The 26,932-nt window shown below is 36.4% G+C and overlaps 1 protein-coding gene across 2 annotated transcripts in view; it reads left to right on the forward strand.

The window, feature by feature from the left end:
- Positions 1 to 26,932, forward strand: part of CDIN1 (CDAN1 interacting nuclease 1) — a 202,983-nt gene that overhangs the window by 32,445 nt on the left and 143,606 nt on the right. The window contains exons 2-5 of one of the 2 annotated variants that reach the window (XM_081118390.1): positions 15,737 to 15,782; positions 16,670 to 16,734; positions 23,335 to 23,395; positions 26,749 to 26,821. In XM_081118390.1, the coding sequence (XP_080974516.1) occupies positions 15,737 to 15,782; positions 16,670 to 16,734; positions 23,335 to 23,395; positions 26,749 to 26,821 (245 nt within the window). The remainder of the gene's footprint in view (positions 1 to 15,736; positions 15,783 to 16,669; positions 16,735 to 23,334; positions 23,396 to 26,748; positions 26,822 to 26,932) is intronic. The other variant, XM_081118389.1, reaches the window with a different exon arrangement.

A 26,932-nucleotide genomic window follows, 5' to 3' on the forward strand; every position in this document is an offset into this window, starting at 1 on the left:
TCAGTAATTATTTTTGAGCATACATTTTCTAATCTGCATGTAGTGATATCAGTCTTTTCCAACTGATACCCAGTAATGTTTTGAGAATATAATGTATATGAAATTGTAAAGTATTATATCTATTTTATTGTTTTAATTTCTTTAAAAAATATTTTAAAATTAATTTTGTTGTTCTACTTAGAGGGTCAAATTTCTTGATAGTAGCTTTGCAAAACTGTGGAAAGTGTAGTATCTGACTGATATAATCACAATATTTAGGGAAAGTTTTTGTTGGCTGACCTTTCTCTGTCTCTCTGTCACTCTGTCTCTCTCACTGTCTTTCTTTCTTTTTTTTTTCCCCTCAAGGGCTTTTAATAGAATTGCTTTGGTCTCAGAATTCATGGTAGACTAAATGAAATCCTTCAGTCTGCTGGATTTAGTGAGACCATAAATTAGCCTCATGGTGAATGTATCTTTCTTTTCCCCTTTTCATTTGACACAATTCATTGAAATGACGACTACTCATAAGTGGTTAGAATTTTATGTGTGGGAAACTTGGAGAGAAAAACTTTTTAAAGTGGGATGGTTGTTCCTTTCATCAGAGTGTCACCTGCATTTGGTCTCACCTGCATTCACTCCTTTTCAGTGTGCTTATGCTTAAAAATAGATTTCAATATGTGTTCCTTGACATCTGTATCTCAGAACTGAGAGTTTTTATTCAAAGTAGACTTTTCAGCATTTTTACTGTTACAGGTAGGGCAAAGCTGGTGGGATCTAGTTTCCTTCATTGGAAGGGACTGGGCTTGTGGGAGGGGTGGGGGACGATTGGATCTGCCTGTGGACTTCCCTCTCTCCACTTAACTGGAATAGAACAGGTTGGGAGGAAACCAAAGCAGGTGTTTTGGAGGGGGAGGTGGTGTGGAGTCGAGGAGGCAGCTGCGGGAGCTCTGTCGTGGGCAGCCGGGCCCAGCAGTCGGGCTGGCCTTGGGGATGGGGCCTGAGTTCCTGGCAAGAACAAAAATCTCGAGCATTTGTAATACTGGATAGGTTTGTAAAGATAATATCCCCATTACATAAAAATCTGGGAGTCATATTTTACATCAGCAGCCTTCGGGGTTAAGTTGGAAGAAATAAGAGGGGCCATTGTGACAGCAAACAGGAGTTAATCTCAGGCACTGGAGGCTTTCGCCAAAGCTGCTCACATTCGTCCTCCCTGAGGTTCAGGTTGGTCTGGAAGCCGTGGGCAGACTCAGGATGAGGTCAGGTAGCTCCAGGAGGGAGCAGCAGAGCCCGGCGCTTCCAGCAAGCGCAGCGAGCACTGCCCCAGGTGGGTCCTGGCTTGAGCTACCTCAGGGTTTGCATCAGGGAGGGCAGCCTGACTGGCATCCTCCGAGCCGGGAAGTGAGTGCAAGCCTTGGGAAGTCATTTTGATGCTGAGAAAAGAATTCAAGTTTCTTATATCAAAATCTTTCTAAATATGTGAGACACAATTCTTTGGAGCTACCAATGCACTGGGCACATCCAAATTTGGGGGGAATCTAATGCAATGGAAGCTTTAGTTCTGTAGAATAAGAGGCATGCTGTGTTAATTTGGATAAGATGCTTCCACCTTTCCCTCAGTTTCTTAAATAATTCTACTACTTTTATTATGACAGTGCTGACAGTTAGATAAAACAGTGCCTGGTACCCACAAAGCTCTCCAGCAATGTTGCTGTCCTTGTCACCATGATCACCATGACAGTAGGTATTTGTCGAGTGCCTGCTCTTTATTAGACTGAGGGAGTTCAACAAAAATGGAGAAAAGTTACAACTTTGATGTGCTAGCAAAAGGTGGTGTATAACAGCATAATTGTGTTGTGCATAGACTTAGTGACAGAACTCCATCTCTGTTCATCGGCTGGCTTTTCTTAGGACACATAGAGAAGTAGGGAAGGCTTTACCACCATTTAAGACTGGTTTTATTGGAGTGAGTGAGTGATATTAAGTGCTGAAAAGAACTGCCAGAGGGATCTGATTGTGAATTAAGGATAGAAAGCTGTGGTAAGAGTTAAAATTTTGTGTTTAATAAGAGAAGAGTTTAATGCATTTTAAGGCATTCCATTTGTTGTTTTAATATTCTCAGCATTTGTTATTAAAGTGGCGTGGTTGTAGAAAAATTAGTCCACATGATGATGTTGATGTCTTTAGAGAAGATTGAAGATCTACAGTTTTTTTCAAACTAATGTAGTAGGGAAAATATAGTATCTGAAGCTTCAAATAGTTTGACCTCATAAGAATACTGCTGAGGCTACGTAAACGCGCTAAGTATTCAGGAAGTTTTATGTCAATTCCTGCATTTCCTTGTTAAATTCTTAAATGAAAAGCATAAGTTTGGCAGCTGTGGTTTGGGTGTAAGGGATAAAAGACACAGAAAGTATGAGATTATTAGTACTATTATGTTAATAAAACTGAAAATTTATTTGCGAAGAAAGAAGTAGAGATGGTAGTTTGATCTTTGTCAATTACAACAATTATAAAGTGAATCTGGCCAATCATTTTTACTGTTCGCTTTATGAGGTCTCTGTGACCTATTAAATTAAGAGAGATTAGGAGGGAAGAACACATATTTTGAACTGAAGTGGAATAAGGAAATGTTTAAGTGGTTTTATACAATATTCTAAACTTTTTTACTATGAAAAAGTTGAAAAGTAATTGTGCTTATTAGACGTAGACTAGTAGCATTACGGTTACAGAATTAAATTAGCCTCTAGATGTTCATTCATTCATGATGATATGGAGTGGCAGAATGACTTGGTATTCTAGCAGGATTTCATAAACTGAGGAATTCCCTGAGAAACAGGTCTAGTCGGGCATTTTTCTATGTAAACAAAACCAGAAAAGATTTGAAATCCAGAGGGGGAGAGACATGGACACCAATGAATACAATCAGAATGATTCATAAAACTCAGTATTTGGAATAAGTAAGCTGATACAGGCACAAATTTAGTTTTCTGTGGAAGTTTTTAGACTCTATGTTCCAAGAAAGACACAGAGTTAAAAGAACTCAAGGGAGAGCTTGACCTACCCCTAAAACTTAGAGAATTAGCTATCTAGCTGGGAATATTGAACGCTTGACTAATTATTATCTCTCAAAGTGTGACCTAGTGTGAAAGGACCCTCAGTATCTACTTCATTTGGGGGCTGCCATAACAAAATACCATAGACTGGATGACTTAAACAATAGACGTTTATTTTCTCTGAGTTCTGGAGAGTGGACGTTTGAGATCAAGTTGCTAGCAAGGTCAGGTCCTGGTGAGGACACTCTTCCTGGCTTGCAGACTGTACCTTCTCACTGTGTCCTCACTTGGCCTTTCCTTGGTGCATGCACTCAGCGTGATCTCCTCCTTATAAAACTACTAATCCCATCATGAGGGCTCTACCCTCATGGCCTAATCTAACCCTGATTACCTCCTAAAGGCCCCTTTTCCACATACATTGTAATTTGTTACAGCATCTTAGAAAACTAGTGTTTGCCTATAGTAGGTTGTTTAATAACTTTTTATTTTTAAGACAAAGAAAGTAACATTAATTTATTTGGTTTGACAAGCTATTGTATTAAGAAAACTGTCTAAGCTAGATCAGAATTGGTGACGTTTTTAACTCAGAATATTACTGAGGAAACACAAACAGTGGTATTTGGTGCTATTTTAGGTCTAAGGCTTTTGTGGGAGAAAAAGCAAATGGTACAGTGTAGTAGAAAGATAAGATTATTGGTTAGTGGTAGAAGTGATTTCATTCCATCCATGGTAATAATATCATAGATTGTCTACTAAATTGTGCTGAATGTTGGTTTGTTAGAAAAATGAATTTGTCACTTTAAGAAATATGGATAACCATTGTCCTCTAATATCTCATTTTGTATTTTTAATGCTTTTGGCAAGTGCCCTTCTAAAATTAAACTCATTTTAAGAATAAGGATTACCTGTTTTCCTCAACATTGGCCAACATGATAAAAGTCTTTGGAGTCAAACAAATCTTTCAGTTTGAAGGTGCTGCGAAGAGGTGGGGGCCTTTTTCCGTCCTGGTGGCCTACTTGTCTCTTTTTTTGGGATTACCTAGTTCAAACTAGATACCTTCTCATAAAAAGATTCTTTCAATACTTAAAGAATTGTGAGGTTGAATTAAATATATAGAAATATATATTTTAAATAAATTATTCAGGTAAATGTCTGGTGGTTCTTTTATTAAATATCTGTGTTCAGTCTTTTATCAGAAAAATAAGGTGATTTTTCAGCAGTGAAGTAGTGATGGTGTGTGTAACACCATGAGGTGATTATTTAACCTCCACTGGGGGAAGTGGTACCTTATAATCAATGGTGAATGAAAGGAGTTAATTATTTTCCTTCATGTTCTCACCCTGTGGTCTGATTGCTTTAAATGCCTAGAAGTCTTAATAAACAATTCAATCACTATAGCTATTGACCTAGAATAGACCTGCTGTTAGGCCCACACAGAAATGTCCAGTGTCAACATGATTACAAGTCATTATTATTAGGACTAAGGCAGTTTTCTGATAAACTATACCTGAAAGTTTTAGGGCTGTATGCAGAGAGAAATTTAATCTAAATCTTTGAGTTGTGGAATTGATAAAAATCATAGAACTTTTAAGGTGAAAATGGACTCCACAGCCATGAATCCAGGTACAGATGCTAAAACTGAGTCTTTGAAATATTAAGTGATTTTTCTAATTGGATTTTAAGCATCTCAAGAATAAAGACAATAGCTCTTATAGGTGCTTCCTTAACAGTGCAACTTTTGATGCTCCCTATTGTTTAAAAAATAATTGTGGAATACGTAAAGATGCCTATCAGAAATTTGTAAGGGAAAACTAGATTCTGAAGACTGAAAAATGGTCCTGAATCAGGGGAAATGACACATTACCTGGAAAAATAATTACGTTCCATATTGTGAGGTCATATTTAAAATTTTGCATTTATATAGAACAAAGAACTGTCATAGAGGGAAAAAAATGATAACTTTGGTTATCATTTCTTAGCACCTTTTGGTGGTAAGAAGTGGGAACTTGTGGGTTTGGGGTCTACTGGTAACATAACTTATCATCTAGTATAGTTTACTTTTTTATTTGTATTTATGGTTTAATTTATACACATTAGTCATAGATACATTATGATTACTGAAATAATAAAACTGCATTAAACTATGTGATATTCCCATTGTTAAGATGACCTAACAAACTATTATTCCAGTAAGTCCTGCTTATAGCACAACTCATTTTTTTCTTGATATACCTGTACCTAGTATAAAATAATGCTTTGTGTAACTGTGGGCAAATCATTTCATCTCTATGACCTTTACTTTTATCATTTTTAAAATGAAAGGTTTCAGCTTGATCTAAAAATCCTGTAGTATCTCATCTCTTGCAATAGTCCTTTTATTAAAATAACTTGATTTAATAGTGATAGCATGTTATAGTATCCAATTATTTTTCTAAAGAGTAGAAGTTCTCCAAGTAGAATAAAGAGGCTCAAAGAACATTCTAGATTCCAGAAATAACAGGGTAATTTTGGTGATGTGGTGAGATTAAAGGATAAAACACTTGGGGGATTGAAGGGGAAAGAGTTGCAGGAGGCTAAAAAGAAGAAGACTGAAGCCAACGTCTCAAGTGCTTTGCCAGTGAATTTGAACTTCATTGTATAGGTAATAGACACCTTCTGGGATTTTCAAGCCAGGAGGATAACATAATCAGATGTGTATTTTAAAAGCATTGTTGATAAATTGAAGATTGGATTAAAGGGTATAGAGATAGGAAGCAAGGGAAGTGAATCAGGAAGTATTTAGTAGTAGAGAGGAGTGGGGACAGATGTGAAAAAAGTTTTGATGGTAGAATTAATGAGACTTGACTTGCTAGATGTTTCAGGTGTGAGGGAGGAAAGACTCAAGAATGACTCAGAGAGTTCTAGCTCAGGCAGTTGTGTTTATGGAAATGGTTGATTTAATGGAGGTTGGGTATGAAACACTTTGGTGGGAAAAGGAAGGTGGTGGTAAATTTGATTTTAAAATACTTATGGCCAAATAGGTGAAAAGTCCCATAAATAGTTATAAAATTGAGACAGTGAATCTGAGCAGAGTTGGAGGCTGGAAAAGAAAAAATGTGTGTGTGTATGTTTGGGAGTTATGCAAGTAGTTATTGGGAACACAACAGGCAGGGTGTGCTGTCACCCACATGAGCATGTAGGGTGAAAAGAGAAGAGGGTTGAGGACACCTCCCTGGGAAACCCCAGGGAAGAGTTTAAGTGGCCAGGGAGAAAGATAAATGGTTAACAGAGTAGGAGAAGAGATTGGAAAATAGTGCCCTGGAATTCATAGGAGGAAAGATTTTCAAGAAAAGGAGGGTAGTCAAAGGTGCAAAATGTTTCAATGCATTCAGCTAAGATAAAAAGTCTGTGTTTGGGGTTCAGTAATGAGGAAGTCTCTGTGACACTTGTTTCAGTTAAGGGGTGGGGGCAGAAGTGAGATTGCAGTGAGATGGAGGCTAAATAGGATTGAACCAAAGACCTTCTAAACAAAGACATTTGGTAATGAAGAACAGTCATGAGCAATAATTTGAAAAGTAGGCAGATTTTGGATTAGGAAGGCAGAAGCATGCTTGGAAATAAATGAGGAATAGCCAGAGGGAGGAAATAATGGAAGATATACTAGCTAATACTCTAAGCAGATTTGGAAGAAAGTTGAATTTTCACCAAGGGAAGGATTATAAATATTTTTATACAGGATATTGTTATCTGTTAACTTTTCTTGCACTTTTTCTCTCTCTGGCAATCAATAAAATTACTATAAACTTAATTTAAGGATTTCTTATAATCTGATTTATTAAACAAAGAAAGAAATCATTGTAGGAAGAAAGAAGGGTGGACATTTTTTAAAAATGTATTTGTTATTTATATATTGTATTGAGTTCTAGGGATTGCTTTAGAGAAAAACAACCAGACATCTGGTCTCACAAGCAAAATTAAGTGTCTGTCATGCAGGCTTCTTATTCTTTATCTGATTTTCATTATGCTTGTTCTAAAAAGTTAATACATAAATTTAATTAGAAAGGAAAGAAGTGTAGGTACTTAAGACTAATTAAATTAGAACATTTATAATAGGGCAGGACTTAGAGCAGAAAAGAACTTTAAAGATAAATTTATCCAACTCCTCTTTGATTTTTTCTGTCTTTTCTCTTATTTAATTTTATGAAATATAGCACACACAAAGAATAGAGAAAAATGTAATGAACTTTTTGAATCCACCTCTGTTTATGTTGGCTTCAGATGCTTTTTAAACTTTTATAGAAATGAAATATTCTGACACCCTTTTACAATCCCTTTCCCCTTCAGATATTTATTTATTTATTTATTTATTTATTTATTTATTTATTTATTTATTTATTTATTTATTATTTGAAAGCACTTTCCCTTATTTCCCTCAGTTTCCTACTTTGTTTTTGCTTTTCAGAACTTATTAACTATTCATAACCATGTATTCGTTTTTATGAATTTTAAGATTTGCTTCTACCAATAAACTGTGTTGTGAGTTTCATTGGATTTTTATTAACATTCTTGATTGACATATAGAGAGTTGACAATTTTATTTATTCTATCTTTCCACCCATGTTAACTTTCTTTGTAAAAATATCTCTACATTTAGTCAGGAACTCTTACGCTCTTCAGTAATGTTTCATAATTTCCGTCAAAGGAAATTAGACCTAAAATTAGACCAAGCTGATCTTGGACTCATAGTGCTCCCAGAATCAAATCACAAGTTGCTCTGGAGAAAGATAACATCATTTTAGTCTTCAAGTTATTTATAAATCATTTTTTAAGTAATATGGCACATAATGACAGATAATACAGTCATAAAAGGAAACATGACAATGTGAATGAGAGCCAATAGAAACTGTAGAAATAGACTCAAAGGGGCTTAGTTATTGGAAGTACTAAGCAGAACTTCTATAATTGTAGTTTATTCAAGATGCTAAAGAAAGATTGAAACATTCTTTGAAACATTCTGCAGGGAACTTATTTGAAAAAGAAACAAATAGAAAATCTATAAGTGAAAAATACAGTAACTGAAATTGGAGGGATTTAACTCAATAGATGTATTTTACAGCAATTTAGACATTACTGAAGAGAGAATTAGTGAACTAGAAGATAGATCAGAAGAAAATACTCAGAGTGGAACATAGAATAACAAAAAGCTGGAACATATAAAGAGAGAGTAAGAAATAAAGGATATAGTAGGGAGGGCTGATTGGAGTTTCAGAAGTGGGGAGGGAGTACTAAAACAATGTTTGAAAAATAATGGTTGGGAATATTCCCCCAAATCATCAACGGTACCTAGCTGCATACTTAAGAAGTCCAACAAATTCTAAGTGGGTTTTACTAAATAGCACAGAGTTAGAAACTCTAAAAACTAAAAATAAAAACATCTTAAAAACAGATAGAGAAATAAGACACATTATGATTGAAAAGAATCAGCATTTGACATCACCAACACATCTGCACTGATGGAAATATTAAAAGAGTTATTCCAGATGGAAGAGTAGAGAAGAAAAGAATGAAGGGCAATAAAATGATACATACATGGGTAAATCAGAATGAACAGAGACTATATAAAACAATAGCAATGTCTTGTTAATTTTAAGATCTATGCAGAATTAAAACAATAATATCCTATATGTCAGGAAGGGATAACTGTAGATAAGTGTTGTAAAGCTTTTGTACTTTCCAGATAGCACTTAATCACCAATTAAAAATTAATTTTAATAAATTGAGCAGGCAGGTGGTTAAGTAGGAAGAGTGTAAAACTTTCAAGTTGTCGGGAAATATAATGACAAATAAGTATTAAATTAATTGAGAAGAAGACAAGAAAGGAGAGAAAAGGAATGTATAGTGGGTAAGACAATTAGCATTTAGCAAGATGGTACATTTAAATCTAAATATATCAGTACTTACATTAAATGTACATGATTTAGCTACAGTAATCAAAACATTGTGGTATCTGTGAAAACATAAAGCATACAAATTAGGGGTCAACAGATTCAAAAGTCCCAAAATACACCTTAGATATTTGGTTTCCTCAAAAGCACCAAGATAATTCAATGGCCAAATAATGGGTGGTCAGTGGATATCTGTATGAAAGTAACAAAAACAAACTGCGAGGCCCGGCCGGGCGTGGCTCAGCGGTTGAGCGTCGACCTAGGATCCAGGTGATCGGGACTCAATTCCCTGTCAGGGCACACGCCCAGGTTGCAGGCTCGATCACCAGTTGGGGGCGTGCAGGAGGCAGCCGAGCAATGACTCTCTCATCATTGATGTTTCTCTCTCTCTCTCTCCCTCTCCTTTCCTCTCTCTGAAATCAATAAAGATAATGTTTAAAAAAACAAAAAACACAACAAAAACTGTGAGAAATTGTACAAAATTAATTCAAGATAGATCATAAGCCTAAATATAAAAGCTAACACTCTTAAGCTTCTAAAAGAAATGTATGAAAATATCTTTATGACTGTTGGTAAACAAAGATTTTGTAGAAAAGACACACAAGACATACAAAAAATACCGATAATAAAAATTAATTGATGTATTGGATTTTTATCAAAATAAAAGACTTCTGCACTTCAAATGGCACCACAAAGGACACGAAAAGGCAACCTGGACTCAGAGAAAGTGCAATGAGGTTGTTCAGCAATGGGAACTCCCCTTTAGTGTTGCTGGGAGTTTAAGATTGTTATAAACACTTTGAAAAATTGATAGTATCTACTGCAGCTAGAGACTTGCATGTCAGATGACACTGAACTCTACTTCTACATTTATACCTATCACAGATGTGTACACCTGTACACCAAGAGACAGACACATGCAGGAGTGTTCACAGCAGCATTATTGTCATTAGCCATAGGCTGGGTTCAGGGGTTCATCATAAATGTGGCGTACACTTATACAATAGTATACTATATGGCAATGAAAATAACTGCACTTAAATTACCTTGGGTGACTCTCCCAGACATGTTGAGTGAAAGAAGCCGGATACAAAGGAGCACACACTGTGTGCTTCCATTAATTTGAGATTTACAAACAGGCAAAGCTAACCTATAGAATTTAGGGATACATATTGGGGTGGTAAAACAATAAAAAAAAAAAAGCAGGAAAGCAGTTAACATTAAGATCAGATTCATTTGTGAGAGCAGGTGGTGATCAGAGTTTCTTTTGGGGTGCCAGCAGTGTTCTGTTTGTTCACCTAAGTGGTTACATGGTCTTGTTTTTTGTATATTCGTTTGGCTGTACATTTGTTCCATTTTTTTAAAAAGATATCTTATTCACAATAAAAATCATTTAAAAAGAGTAATATGTAATGGTATGGATAAATGTTAATATGCAATAAAGACATGTTACAAAAAGTATGTTAAAACACTTGTAATTTAAAAAATTTGTGTTTGTCTATAGGCAGGCTCACACAGAACTCACACATGCCAGACATGGAGTGAAAACAAAGGAAGGATATACACCAGAATGCTAACAGTGCACATCCCTGGATTTTATACAGAATATGTACTGTTTTATAACTAGGAAACTCTTTATTAAATATTATATAATAAAATTAACAGCTATAGAGGGTATTGTCATCTATAGAGAAGATTGATTGGGCTTATACCTGTGGTGTTCAGAGAAAGATTTAAAGCTGCTTTATATGCAGTAAATAGCATTTGAGCAAAAGACACGCGTGCATTCACATAAGAGACACTTCAGGCAATGGTATGGTTGTTAACAAAATATACCTTAGCTGCAGGGAGCATCTTGGAAATTACCCAACAATTTTTAATCCATGACTGTTTCCTGTAGTCAGTAGTTCCTTTACCTTTCAACACACTAAAAAAGAACAGCATTTTTATGTAGTTAAGTAAAGGAAAACTGTAATTTGATTTTTTTTGAAAAGGGATTATTGTCTAAGGCCATGGAATTTGATTAAAATGCTAGACCTCCTGTGGCTTCAATTTTCTATCAAAACCCCAACAATGCTCACCTTTCAGGGTTATTTGAAGTGTAATGTAACATATAAATGCTCAAGCAGGGCTATTAGTACACATGATGTGCAGAACTGATTTCTGGGAACTGTTAGCAAAGCACATTAGCATTGGGGTTAAGAGTTTGGGTTTTGGAGTTGGATATGGATTTTAATGTCTAGCTCTACTGCTAATCCTAGCTCTTTAATTGTGTATTTTACTTAACTTTTTTCCCTTCATTTCTTCATCTTTAAAATAAGGACAATAATAGTACCTACCTTAGAGGGTTTTTGAGGGTAAAATAAAGTGCTTCAGAATATAAATCTTGGTTCTTGTTGTAGGGCTGTTTTGCATGTAACTTACATTTCTTAGCAAAACTAATTAAGTACCTGTGACAGTCACTGCTTTTTTCCTTTATATAACATAAGTATACCTTTTAAGAATTTTTTTTTAATATATCTTTATTGATTTCAGAGAGGGGAAGGGAGAGGGAAAGAGAGAGATAGAAACATCAATGATGAGAGTCATTGATCAGCTGTCTCCTGCATGCCCCTCGCTGGGGATTGAGCCCAAACCCAGGCATGTGCCTGACTGGGAATCAAACCACGATCTCCTGGATCCTAGGTTGATGCTCAACCACTGAGCCACGCCTGGCTTGGCTAAGAATTTGATAGTTGATTACTACTAAACTCAATGCTGTCATCTGTATAGTCATTTATGGCAATATTTGCTATGATTAGGCATAAATTGTATTTGGCATCCTTGATATGAAGTTGGAAATTAGAAAGAAGAAATGGGGGCAGGGGGAGGTATGATGGATAATTTTTTCTCTATTTCTTGAATTTAGTTTAATTAACTTTCCTTTCTTCTGCACAATAATTTCCCATATCCTTTCCATTGTGCATTGTACGTTCCTAAAAAAATGTAAAGTTAATGGTATTGTACCAAGTCTTGCTCTTTTATTGAATTCATTTTTATTTTGATGGGGGAAAAGGCTCTGTGTTTCAAATTTACATATAGGTGTGTGTATGAGGAAGGTGGGGGTTGTACTGGAGGGTAGGTATATTTATTTAATAGAAAACCTTCCTTGACCAGTACTCTGAATCAGTAACCACAGAGAGCCAGTGTTCCCTTGTATCCTTCACAGATTTAGAGAGGTTTTTTGTGCCTTATAACTGTGAGGTCTCCAAGCCCAATGCTTTGTAGGAGTATCCTGCCTTATCTCCCTTTAATTGCTGCTCCCGAGTCCCAGAAAGAATACTCATTGTGCTCAGATAATTTTGAGTCCACCAGAGTGTGGACATTTATGCTTCCTAGATTCTGTAGCAAAAGGAGCTTGAAAATTAAATCACGGTTTTACTTCTTTACAGTCCTTTTCAGAGGTTTGGTACTTGGGAAAAGGAAGGACATAAAATGCGTGCTATCTTCTTCCTTAAGATTTTATGTTTTAAGTCTCCACCTGGGAGCATGAGGACTTGCCTTTCACATGAACGGTGCAACTGAGTGTATGCTGAGCTCTGCTCCTAGTCTGTGCTGCACCCACCCAACCCTGATTTTCTCTAATCTTCTTCAGGTTACTGAGTGCCTTAGCTGCATGGGTTTGGGGACGCATTGAGTTAAATATATAGGGAACTGGTTTTTTGCCTGTTTGACATACCTGAATGCAATATAAAATGAGGGTAAATAGTACCCCCTCAGTGTTTAAAATCTGTATGGGAAAATCATATGCACCAAATTTATGATCTCTAGGCACATCAACTTAGTGATGCAGTGACAGAGAGAGGAACAATTTTAAGGAAGCCTAGTAGCTGCCAGCTAAGAAGAGATTTTAGAAAGTGTAAAAACGGACAACCCTTTTCATGTGTTACATCTCAAACACATGCCATCTTGATGGAGCACCTCTTTACCAGGACACTTAGAAACCTGGGCAGTTTTATTCCTTTGTTTTTGAGGGTTTAAAAAAAAGTGTTATTACTCAAAAGAAGTGTGGAGGCTGGTCAGTTCAATTTGTGGTCTCTTGAGCAGTTCAGTAGCGTCCTTCCTTAAGGACCTGGGCTCTTTCCATTTTCTGTCCCACTGTCCTCAATGTGTAGGCTTTGACCTCATGCTTGTTTTCTCATTGCTGCAACATGGCTGCTGCTGCTCCATGCAGCCATTTGCCACATGCCTTGGGCAAGGTTTTACATAGCTATTCTAGGGCTCCTCCCAATTTCTCCTTTCTCAGACATGGGGTGAAATGTAATCTGGGAGGGTAGCATGGGAAAAAAAACATGAAACTGATTTTTGAAGAGGTTTTAATAATATATTGGGTGTTTGTGCAAATTAAGTGACTGTATTTTTTAATATGAAAATTTACATGCTAAGTGACAGATATATGATCCAGAGCCAGTGCAGTCTTGAAATATGTGAGATTTCAGGGTATGATTTATTTCACCAGATCCCTAAAAAATATATGAATACATGACAGTGTTGTAATTTGGGGGCAGGGGACCGTTGTGCATGTATGTTGAAAGTTTCGTCTAAGTCAATTCCTGTCCACCTCATTTAATTTTTTATTTTGACGTGACAGTTTTCCATACCCATGACCTTAGGACATTGTAGATACTTAGTGAACACTGCTGATTGATTGACTGTGGTATTCAAGGTTGACCTTCTCAGAATTAACACACTGGAAGAAAGAAGCAAATAATACGCACTGGAGTCAACATCTTAGTTGCACTAAAACTGCTCTCCTGCTCTTTACGTGGGAGGCTTGTTCAGAACCCTCTTCTGTAAGCAGAGCACATACCGGATCAGGGGATAGGTGGACTGGCAGACTACCCTCAGGGGTCATTTAGTTCCCCGAAGCTTTGTCTAGTCGACCAAACCCAAAGCATTTGGGACCCAGGTGTGTCTTTCTGTTGTTACCGTGTGAAGTAACTCTTTTTCATTTTAGGTCTAGCCAGTTTGTACTCCCAGGGTAAGCTGGAACTTTCTCTCTAATCCTCTTGGCCACTGAGAGAATGGGTTGCTCCATAGTCTCTGTCCACGGTTTTAGCTGAATTCTAAGCAATTTAAAGACATTTCCTGGCTAATGACATTATCTCATCTAGCCTTACCATTCTGGGCACCAACAATTACTTTTTTTTAATTCACAGTTTAATTTCCTCCTCTCTAGTCATTGGTCCCCGACTAGAGCATTACAAGCACATTTTTTCCCATCATATTTTTTGACACATTGAGACAGATATTTTATCTACTATAAATATTTATGTTAACATAAATATATTTTGCTTTACAATGAGGAGGGGCTCCACTTATTACACAAAAGTATCTAATGTATTGACTTATTCAGTGGCTTACAAAGATTTGAGCATAATTTTACCATTTTTTAAGAAGATGGTTGTCTGCGATCCTACCAGGTATGTGATTTGCACGTGAAGCTTAGGCAAGCCAGGCATAATATTAAGATTTGATATATAAAATTGGCTCTTTAAAGATGGTTTCCATTTTTAAAGGGAAATTGGAGAAATTGGACTGTAATGAATTTGTAATTGTTGTCACTAATTCCTCAGTCCTTTTCAGTTACTGAAACCATCCTTTAGTAATCATTGTTCTCTGCAGTAAACATTTATGTGTGTCTTTAACCTACTTTTTGTAATCTGATAAGAGTAGAAAGGGGTTAGAAGCCAAATATGATGGAATACAGAAAATGATAAAAAATGAGATAGTGAATAAAGAAATACACTGTCCTTGTTTTTATTTTGCACTCCCCAAGTTACTTGTGATGAGCTTAGGAGGTTCCATTCTTGAATAGGAAATTTTTTTAATTATTCACAGTGCTTCAGCGTACTGTAACAGTCAAATTATGAACGCTCTAATTTGTTCAGATAGCATTTAGTAGGAAAATATATCAGTGATCATTGTCTTCAAGATATGATAAGGTAACTGTGTCTACAGAGGGGCATCAAAAAGAGAGTAACAATAGGACATTGATTGCTTTTTAGAGATGAAGATATTCTGTTCCATTTTTAAATGTTAACAATTGTGAGAGAAAAATCCCCACCTGGGATGAACGTTTTCCAGGTTGCCTCATTGGCAGGTGTTTGCCATGGCACAAGAGTCCTAGATGAAGGTTTATGGCAGGCAGTCTCTGGGAATGACTCACGTCAAGGACCTCAGCTCCCTGCTGCGAGAGCTTCTATTTTCAAAGCACACAGTATCAGTGGGAATGTTCCCGTGGTCTCTGTGCTACTTCTAGGGAAGACCCAAGTTGTTCCCCCTGAATCTGAGACAGCTACAGAAGAGGATACCTGCCTGCCAACAAAATACACGTCAGAATGTTTCCAAGGAATGCACCACGCACCTCCTATTGTTTGTGGGGCTTAACTCTCTCATCTATGAATGGAAATAAGCCTTACCTGCGTTTGGTCCCTTTTAACATCACTGCATGCTACGGATTTGATTTACAATCATTGTCAAGTTTAAAAAAATACCCGCATCATATGATCCTTGGCCTTGCGACCATCCGCATTCCCCCCTTTCCCTTTCCCTCTCTCCTTGACCCAGCAGCGGGAGGCCTTTGTCTGAGGTGTTCATCTGGAACAACTTTTCCACACTCGTTTCCGTGTTCTGTTAGATTACAGGGCAGCAGGCCTACCTTTGAAGCTCCTTTCTCTTTTGTTTCTTTGCCGTGCACTCCAGTAATTAACTTTGTCCTTCTTTTATTTGTTCCAGTCAATCGCAGGCCACTCTGCTGAGCATCTTCTCCCAGGAGTACCAGGTTAGAAGTTTTCTCCTTTGTGAGGGCTGACAGGTGCCTAATTGAATGATGAATGTCCCTTTATTTCTTTGTAATTGAACTGCCAGCTCTCTGATTGGGCTGGAGGATGTTCTCCTTCCCACATCAAGCACCGCCTGCGTCTCAGTGGAGGCCTGCCAAGCCTACCCATCCATCTGTCTAATAACATCTAGCCTTTGCTTATTTGGTGGACCTGTAATAAATTATGCTAAACCATTATTATTCTGACAATAATAATTTCCCTGTGTTGCGTGGTTCCATGTGCTAAATGTTTGCTGACTTGCACTGTCAGTGCTGCTTTCCATTGCTGACAGAGATGATGATAAATGACCATTGCTGGAGTGGCAGAAGGCAAGAGAGGCAGAAAATGGAGTCATTTATCATGAGATGACAGGTGTCAGTCAAGTGGCAAGTCTCGATGGAATTACTTTTTGTAGTTTTCAAATAAGTTGTTTTTAAGCAATGTTCGTCCCGGTTAAAAATGGCAATTGGATTGTAAAACTCGAGTGCCGAGGACTTAGATGGAATTGAATTGAGGGAAAATTAATACAAAGGTTTTCAAGGGAACGAGTTTTTCTTTGCCCTCTGCAACCCTAAGCAAACTTATTTAGATTCAATTACTCTGACCCTGTTGGCTTTTACATACGTACTGTACCTTGTGGTGCGGTCTGAAGACGTCCCAGCCAAGCAATGGAGATTAGAATGCGTAGGTTCATGGGGTAGAAGGAAAAAGACCTCCCACCACCACAGTCCCCAGACTATTACTCAGGGTGCCCTCGGTGCTAGATGTTGGGATGAAGAAATATGCCATTTTTGTTCTTGAACCTCATCTGTGACACAACATAGAGATCTTTTCTGTTTTGTTTCAGAAACATATTAAGAGAACACATGCCAAACATCATACTTCAGAAGCGATTGAAAGTTACTACCAGAGGTATGACCCTCCTGCCCCACTAGAGGGTATCATAGTACCTATTAATTGTCATAATAATTATGAATAAATTAGATTACTAAATTAATTTTCTACATAACATCCCAAAGCATTTTTTTTAAGTCTGTTATATAAGACTTCAAATATATTTTCAAATGATTTCGCAAATGCTTTGTTTTGTAGATTTAAAGAATATGGTGAGATTGTCTCGATTAAGTGTGTGTATACATACTATGTAGGAAATCATTACAATATTATGAAATCTCAGTTGACTCCTGGAAACTTATTGTAAGTCCATGTCTTATATAGATCCATATGTTCATATATATATGTATATATATCTACATATATGTGTGAAAGTTCTCAAACCAATCTTAATTTATTTCTTTAAATCTGCGAGTTGAAAAGTATATTAGAAAATAAGATTGAATTTTGTTGCAATTATATTTTGCATCCTAGGTTTTGGGTTAGCAATTACGGGGGGGGAGGGAAGACATATATCAAGTAGGAACATATGGAGATATATAACAATGTATAACTGTCACATTTTAAAAGGGGTTTTGTATTTTAAAAAGAAAATCTTGGGTATTAAGTCAACATCACAGTGTCCATGAAATATTTAATTTCAGCCTAACTTATTATAAATAGTTTTCACACTCTATTCTAAAATGGAATATTTTGAATAGCTCTTTTGAAAAGGTATTGGCTTTGTAATGTGACTGAATAATTTATAATGGTAAATTGTAATGGTTTTCATTAGAAATTGTTGGTGTCTTAAATATTTTAGAGCATATTGCAAAGGAAAACTGTTTGAAATATGCTCTTAAATTATTGCACTTAAGATTGACATATCAACCTTTCTGAGGTGAGAGTGACACTACTAATTTTAGATGAATGATTTTTATGCATGAAAATTTTGTGAATGAAATTACTCTAGAGAGAAAATACTGGTGTCATGCTTTTGTAAGGTCATTTTTTAAAAATTTCGAAGTGTTTATTGGAAAGAAAAGTTACTGAAGTTAAAATTTTTAAAAACTGTACACTATGCTGTATATGATAAAAGATTCATTCAGTTTTCAGTAGTGTGAGTTAAAGAAAGATACGTAAGCGCGTGTTCACACACATACACACAAACAAGTTTTGTTTCTAGGAGAATTCCTCTCTCAACAAACCTTTGTAAAGTTTCAGTTGATTTATTCAAAAGTCACAATCTCCCTAGTGAAAATAACGTTTGAAGTCACAACCTAAATCATACACATAAAGTTAAGAAGGGCTCCTGAAGTGCTGTGAAGCCAACAACTGCTTTGGCATTCAGACCCTCCAAAGAAAGACTGAAAAGTTATATGTCAAAAATACATCCTTGTTTGTAAAAACTGTAGTCTTAGGCCATCATTAGAAAGTATGGTTCTGTGTTCAGATTTTAAAGCCTTCTTAACTGAAGTGAAGGAAATGGAAGCATTTCCTAGGAATTTGGAGATCCGCTGTGAGGCCGTGGGCCTGCCCTCTGATAATCAGTTTTCTCTTTTTTAAAGGCTGTGTCAATAGATGATTTCTAAGATCTCTAAGTGCTGCCTTTTAAAATCTTAATTAAATGTACTTCTTAATGGAACTATTAAAGTATGAACATACTTTATTGGATTATCTGTGTAGTTTAGGCCAGAAATAAAAATCTTTCCTTTTTGTATGGCTACTCAAAGAACAGTTGAGTGGCTAATAATGAGAATACAGAAATGTATTTGTATTTCTTACATTTATTGAAATGTGAGAGTCTCAGTTATTTTGAGGAGACACGAAATCTGAAACAAAAATGTGAAGTTAGGCTGTAGTGGGCAGACCAGTAGGAAAGCCGCCTGACTGGTTTCTCACTCTCCCGGGCTGCCCCCGGACTGTCTGCCCTGCGCCGTGCTTGGAGACAGGCCCTGTTGTTACCTCTCAGATGGATTGACCTCACAGGCCTCTGGTTCCAAATGTGCAGGTTGAATGTCCCTGTATTCTCTAAGGTAAACAAACTGGCCTTGAAAGATTTTTGTTTTCCAACTGATTAAAAGAAAGGCAAATTGTACTACATCAAAACGTAGTTTAGCGTTTTGATGAAGTTAACAATTTCTTTAAAATTTTGCTTTTATAAAAGCAATACACACTTATTGTGAAAATTAAGCACATTTTTGATGACTTAAAAAAGGAATGAATAATAGCCCATAATTGTGGCACCCAGAGATAACCGCTGTGGTATTTTTATTTTAGTTTTTTGTCAATCCATTTTTACACAGATGAGGTCATACTACATATGCAGTTGTGAATCCTGAATTTTATACTTGGGAAATGTATATGACATAATGTTATTTTGTAGAAAGCCTTTTGTAAACATTTTATTGATTGCATTACTTCATCATGTGAAAGTATCATAATTTACTAAATTATTCCTCTGTTAAACACACATGTTTCCAATGCTCTGATATTATAAATAATATTGTGATAAGCACTTTGATGCACAAGTCTTTGCATTTTGGATTAGTTTCTTAATATTTCTATATCTATAATTACTGGTACAAACAATGAACACTTAAAGGTTTTATTATATGTTGCCAGTTTACTGTCTAGGAAGGTTTACAGTGGTTTCCTAGTTGCAATTTTAGAGAATTCCTGGGTCTCTGCATTCTTGCTAGCATTGAGATGGTTTCAGTTCAGAATTCAAAGTCTGTGTTTAAAACCATGTAATCCACAAGCGATTCCATCCTGGTTAACTGAAACTTTATAGCATCTCAGTATCAGTAGGATATGTTTTCTCAAACTTTTGAATTATTGAAGAAATTTCTTCAGTTCTGTATGTTGTGTATGTATAGTCACAGCTCTAGTTTTGATTTTGAAAACAATTCTATTCTTTCCCACTGTACTAATGGCATTTTATTTCCAAGCGGGAAACATGCTTGATAAAATGTGTGCGTGCGCACAGACACACTCACAGATTGGTCAGATTTGCAAGTCCCTATCAAAAGTGAAGTTTAGAAATATTGTCTCCCATTTCCTCCCTACTCCCCAACACACACTGCCTGTGGGCCAGCTTTATTAGCTTTATCTAGATCATTCAGTTGGTAGGTTTTCTAAGTTTTGCCATTATAGTTATGAAAATTTTAAAGACCAAATAACTTTGCCTTATATTTAAAATTTTACATAGTGTTTTAATCTTAGATGCTAATGTATCTTTCGCACTAAAAAAAAACGTAAAATGGACCTTCTCTGAAGATCTTTTCAGGATGGTTTCACCCTCAAGACATATACTTGTTAGTCCTCCTGTGGCAAAGCTAGAGGGTGATGTATATCTTCTGTGCAAAGTAGTTTTTATTGGCAAATAGGCATGAGGAAGATAGCCCAGGTCACCTGAATGTACTGTTCAGGATCACATCCTTTACATCAAAATTGTAATTCAGATCTTTGCTAAGGATCTGTTGCATGGAGTTTCAACATGTGTTTGTGTAGCCCTACCCCGAGGAGCTCCCAGTCTAGCTGGAGAAAGAAACCGTGTGAAAAGCCTGCACTATAAATTTATGTAGTATGCTTTGAGGATGAAGAGAAGGTGGTGTTTAGGAATATCTGATTATGTCTTTACTGAATATTTTCTCTAATTAGCATGCTTCTTTGGTTGCATATCTAAACATATGCATAAACCTGATCTGTCACTTTATGTGGGGGACAATTAAAGTTCTCAGAAAGGACAAATACAACTTCAAATTAATTTTAACTTCTTTTCCCTAGCACTTCCTGAAGTGTTATAGGATATAGTTGGGAAATAGATGAATAAATACATTCAGAAGCAGTTCTACCCTTTTCAACATATGAAGGCACCTCAGTAGACCTTGGTTGATCTGGATTCCGTTTCAGAACTTTACTGCTTGCCAGCCAAGAGAGCCCAGATGGGTTTCATCAGTACCCAGGGGTTTGGTTTCTCTACATGACCAACTGGGAAGCTTTTTAAAGCTTGCAATTAGGAATTTCCGCTGTATTAAGTATGAACATACTTCAAATATTATATAAACTGTATAGATAGAGATATTATTATTGCTTGACCATCTTGTGTTACTTTAAACTTAATAGAAGTGTTCCATTGGTCATGACCAGGATAACGATTGATGCCGTGTTTACATGAAACCATGTAATCTGGACTCAAAACAGCAATTCTCTGGTAGAAGCAGTGGTCTGGAGTCCAGCTACTCTCTTGTTATTTCCAGTCAACTCTAACAAGCTTTGCTGTGGTCACGCTAGAGCCTTCCCTGGTCCCGGGACGCCCCAGCACTTTCTGATCTTCGCGCATCCTGTTATCTTGCCGGGCATGCCCTTCCTCCCATGGCTCGCCACTTTCCTTCTTGCAGGTCTCTCTACTCAGTGTCGCTTCCTTAGAGATGAACTTCCTAACCAACCCATCTAAGCTTACATTTTATTGCAGCATATATCATTATACTATGTATTTATTTCTCTGTCTTTTCATTGTCTCTCTCCACTGTAATGTAATCTCTGTGATGGCAGGAACCATGGAAGTTTTGTGCTCTGCTATTGCTTCAGAACCTGGAATAGGCCCAACACACACATAGTCAACTCTCAGTATTTGTGGGATAAATGAATGTTGAGTAGAAAGTTGTAAAAATATCCTAGTATCAGTATAGGCTTAATGACTCTGAGCCAGAATCTGTCCTTAATGAACGTGCACTTTTGGTGGTTACAGGCACACGAGTGAGCTAGTCTTGAATGAACTGATTGGCCATTTCTGGAGCAGGACTGTCAGTGCAATGGGAATGTCGATGGGAGGTTCCGAGCTGACCTATTTCCCAGAGACCATTCTCTAAACCACACTTGCTTCCCCCACCCTTGCTTCTGGAAGTGCTTATTTCCCAGTGATACTCCGAAATAGTTTATTCAAGAAAGGCTCTAATATATAGAAAACTGACTTGTTAGAATTACTTTGAAGTTGTAAAGATCCTGACACTCTCCCCAGCTTGAATAATATGCTTTTTTTCACTTGCTTTATAGGAAAATCATACATCTTTATAAGCATATTTGTGAAATAATATATGTTAATACCTGCTTCTAGCATTTTATTGTAAGACCTCGTCTATTGACTTTGATTTTTACTATCGAACAAATATTGTTAACTTATTCCCTCAAACGGTATAGTATAGAGCAAATGTCCATAGTTACTTGTATTTTATTGCCCAATAGGCTTTAAAAATTATTTAATTTATAAAAGAAAGTATATATGTATAATATAATCATTTATTAAAGAAAAAATATATAATATAATCACCTATTATGAGCCAAGAACTGTTCTAGGCTTAATAAATTGAATAAAATACAATTTCTCTACTCTCATGGGGCTTTCAGCCTTATAGTGGGGGATGGGTTTGAGGTAGACAAGTAACCAGGCAGATACAGTATGTGTGTTAAATGATGGAAAGGTGTACAAGGTGCTCCTGAATTGTGCATGGGGGACACTTAACTTACTTCTGGTTTGTGGTGGATTGAAGTGGGTGACATATAAGAAGAATCATGAGTTCTCCAGGTGAAGGTTAGAGCGGGGAACAGTGACTAGAAATGAGGCTCACCAAATAGAGTAGGGAGGAACCAGACTTTGAAGAGCCTTACAAGAGCTTGTTAAGTGGTTATAATTTAATTTTGATATTTAATGTGGGGCCTTTGAAGTGCTTTAAGGAGGAGAATGGTACATTCAAATTTTTGTTTAAAAAAATCACTTTGGCTTTCATGTATGGGATAGATTTGGGAAATTTTTGTTTTTTTACTGGGGTTAGGGGGTGAGGCTGGAGGTTGTGACAGAAATGCAGGGCAGATAAGATGATGGCTTATGTTGCCTATTAAATAAGTACTGACCCACTGATGACAAGTGTGTTCCATTTTTTTCTTTTTTTCTAATCCTCACTGGAGGATATTTTTTCCATTGCTTTTCAGAGAGTGTGGAAGGGAGAGAGAGAGAGAGAAACATTGATGTGAGAGAGACACGTTGATTGGTTGCCTCCTGCACGCTCCCTGACCAGGGCCAGGGATCGAGCCTGCAACTGAGGTACGTGCCCTTGGCGGGAATCGAACTCGGTACCCCTCAGTCCCCGGGCCAATGCCCTAACCACTGAGCAAAACTGGCTAGGGCCCATTTTTTTCTAAATAAGGTATCACCCATTCCTATGAAACAGAAGTAAATGAAAAAGCAATACGGGTTCATGGATGCTTTTTTCAAATCATACATGAACTTCTTTCTTTCCATGAGGTGGTTGTAGTATGGAGAAAAGCAGGATGGTAGGGATAGGGGTAGTTTTTCCCAGATCACCTCTGTGTTCACTTTGCATGTTGGGAAGTGAAAACGGGGGAGGCCAATATGCTCATTCATATCTCCTGCCTCCAGCTTCCATTAGGTGCCGGTGGCCTGGAGGTAAGTTGTTTTCTTACTCTTTTCCCTTCAGTGCCTTCCTGTGACAGTAGCAGGCTTTAACTAGAGTTGAGTGTGGCATTTGCCCAGGAGAAACGTGTACACACGGGGGATGCTGACAAGTCTATGCTGGCCTTTTCTTGTCACACGTTACCATTTGGCTCTGTCCTGTCTAGGTACCTGGATGGAGTAAGGGAAAATGGAGCTGCCCCAGTGCTCCTGGAGCTGGCCAATGAGGTAATGTTATTGTTATTATTTTATTTAAACCTGCATAAAACCTAAGGGGCCTATCTGGAGCAGCCTTGCTTAGAATTATAATTAACCTTTGGGAAAAAAAAAAGATTTTGAGTGCATTAGACATTTAAATTGCTCCCTAGTCTGTTTGTACTTTTAATAATTGGACAAAGAACTTCATATATTAATAAATCAGTTAACCTAATTAGTCTGCTTCTCTTGAGGCAAATGTGTAAACAACTTCTTGGTTTCTTATTTTGTGGGAAGTTTCAACCAAACAGCTCAGGACATGCTCTTCTTTGGATGCGTTGTCTTAATTTAGTGTGAGAAATACCTGTGTCAAGTAAAGAGATGTATGCCAAGAAAATCTATGTTAACTATTATAAAAATGAAGAGAGAAACTGTATACTTAAAGATGTAACATTTACTCGATTCATTTTTTTTGTTAGCAAACTTTTATTATGATAAAATATGCATGCCTTATAGAAAAGTCTCTTTTTATGAAGAAACATTCTGTTCTTATTAACACCAAGTATAAAATGATTTGTTCAACTTTATTTGTTCACTCTGATCTGCTTCTGTTTGGGAAATCCAATAATAGTCTTACATTTGAAAAAGGAAACCCTAAAGATTTCCCATGAATGAAGAAGCTGTAAGAAGTTCTTAATAGTTGCAGGGAGCATACTGAAAAAAATAAAATAAAATATTTAATTCGCAAACTTTAAAATATTTATCCACTATAATAAGAGCAATACAACATTTAGCCTGACTTGGAACTGCTTATGCAAACCTCATAGGGATGGAATGAAATGTATACTGTTTTCTGTTGCATTATAATGGAAAACATAGAAGCAAGGCAGAAAATGTGTGTTTGCATTAAAGATGACTCGGTACTGTGAGCATTAAGTGCTGCAATAGCAGCAAGTTCTACATGTTACATTAGCAAGGAAGGATGGCTTCTCTCACCGCTCCTGTCTGCTGTACAGCACTACAGTCAGCAAATGAGCAATTACCTATCAGTTACTAGAAGGTTTTAATAGTCTAGGCAATGTCTACACCATCTGATAGGATACTTAACATATAGAGTGCATTTCTCTTCTCCTCCTAGCAAAACATGTATTTTATTCATTTTTTTTTTTTTTTTTTTTTTTTCTATTTCTAGAGCAAGGTGGTTTTTAAATGTCTCCAGACTTGTTTGTTGTGCATCAGTTCTATTACCAATGGGAGGTATTTTACTACTAGGCTTTAGTGATTGTGCTTTATGAAAACAAGAATGAGCCAACAGCATTCTAGGTACGGCATCTAGAAAGAATGTGATGTGGTGCTCATTTTTATAGATGATATTGATGGCGTAAATTTTATATAGTAGCAGTCTGTATTCATTTGAATTTTTAATGGATATTTCTGATGAGCTTAGCTTATTTAGCTGACCTCGACTTCCATCTTCTAGAAGAGTGGAAAATTTCAACCCGCTAACACATTTTTTCTATGTCAACAAACCTGTTATTTACTGTGAACATGTAACAATTTTTAACCAAAGACAAGAAATAGTTACTTAAAGGTTTTTCTTCTTTTTTTGGCTTCAGATTAGTACAGAGATCATTGTAGTCTGAGAGACTGCTAATGCATTAGGGAAATTTGGGAATGACTGGTACCAGATTATGGCTTCTATACAACCAAGCTGCCATTTTTATATGATAGTTAATACTTAAATGACATATGCTTGCATCTGGTGACAACTGATGTGATGGTAATGCTTTATGAGTCAATATATATTTAATCAGTGGGAACTGTAAAAACTGATGAGAAATATATAACATTGGTACATTACAGTGCACAGCGGCTCTCTTAAACAGGAACACTGCATTATTGTTGATTTGGGGGTAGGGACTATATGTGGCCGTCATTGATTTTATAAATGTCTTGATACTAATTTTCCTATATCAAGGCTAAAAATGAACATTTTAGGAAATCTCACTTTGTTGGTAATAATAAGATCCGTCATTCTGTTCTCTCCTCACAAATATTTTCAATTGAGATTTGAAGCACTATGAATTTTACTTACATGCTAAATTCTGACATGAAGCATGATGGCCCTATTTCAGAGAAAGATGGACACATGATTAATATGAAAATTAGGGAGATGCAAGTACCTGAACTAATAAGGTAGTCCTTATTCAGGCTGGACTACCTTCAGTAATTTCACCATTTTTCATGTGTCAGCTCTGATGTGGGTTACTAGGAATAAGCAGCTTCGTGGAAAGCATTTCTTTCTACTTGGGGAATTTAAGGGCATCCAAGTACATACATATTTGAAAAAACTGTTCATACAAATGAAGCCAGCCTTTTTGTCTAGTTACTAAATCAAGAAAAAATTTTGGTATGGATACGGATCTTGAAAACCTGTCAAGAAAAATTCATGGTGATAATATTTGAAGAACATTTGCTATCTTACACCTAAGATAAAAAGACTTGTTTTAGGGGAGGATTATTACTCTTGAAAAACACACACCAATTTTCTAGTGAAATTAAATCAATGGTTAATAAAAGATCGGAGAACCAAAAAGAAGAAAATGCATTTCCAAAAGAATAGATGCATTTTTAGTTAATTAAAATGACTTGGATTGTGTGTTCCCTGTTTTCTGTTTGACCCTTTATTTAAAAAAAGTTACCTCTCTGGGTTCTGTATTAACTAAATTGATTAAGTAACGTTTCTGAGAAGCCTAAGGACAGTGATCTTATAGTGCAGGTACTGTTACCGTTCTTTTTATTATTAATATTTTCTGTAGTACGGATATTTTTCTTCCATTAAATAAGATGTTTTATACATAAAGAGCTTATACCAAAATTTCAGTTAAGTCTTTAAAGATTAAAAAAAAAAAATCAGTAAAATCCATATTTTTAATGGGTAGGACATTAATTCAGTTTCTGAAAACAGTCAATAACAAAGGGGACTTTTGTTTGAAACTGCATTCAAAACAATGTAAATATAGATAATTGGAAAGGAAGAATGGCTAGAATAAAAAATAATACTGGCCAACCAGTGTATAAAATGGAGGAGAGGTGAGAGAAGCCCATTTCATTGTTTTAGATGAATGCTATTTCCAAGTCCTTCCATCCTTTTTGCCACGATGTTACATTTAATAAATTTGACCCATTTATTCTTTTCAACAGCACAGATCATACTTGTTATAATTTTATTATGATGGAAGCCACCAGGAGTGGGGAAGATTTTAATGAATGGTGCTTGCTGTGGTTGATTAAAATTGACTTAATCTTCAGTGTTGACAAAATATTAGAATAGCAACTGCTTGCAGACCTTGACAGTTTTAATTTTATATTTCTGTTTTGTAAAGGTGGACTACGCACCCTCATTAATGGCCCGGATTATACTGGAGAGGTTTCTACAGGAACACGAGGAAACTCCACGTGAGTTACCTTTTTTTCTTTTTTCTAGTGGTACTCTTTTACTCCCTTCCCCCAATTTAAAAATAATTTACACAGCATTTCAAGTCACTTAATGAGAGCCAGATTTCAAAA

Source organism: Miniopterus schreibersii, assembly GCF_964146895.1.
Source record: "Miniopterus schreibersii genome assembly, chromosome: 1".
Taxonomy (NCBI): domain Eukaryota; kingdom Metazoa; phylum Chordata; class Mammalia; order Chiroptera; family Miniopteridae; genus Miniopterus; species Miniopterus schreibersii.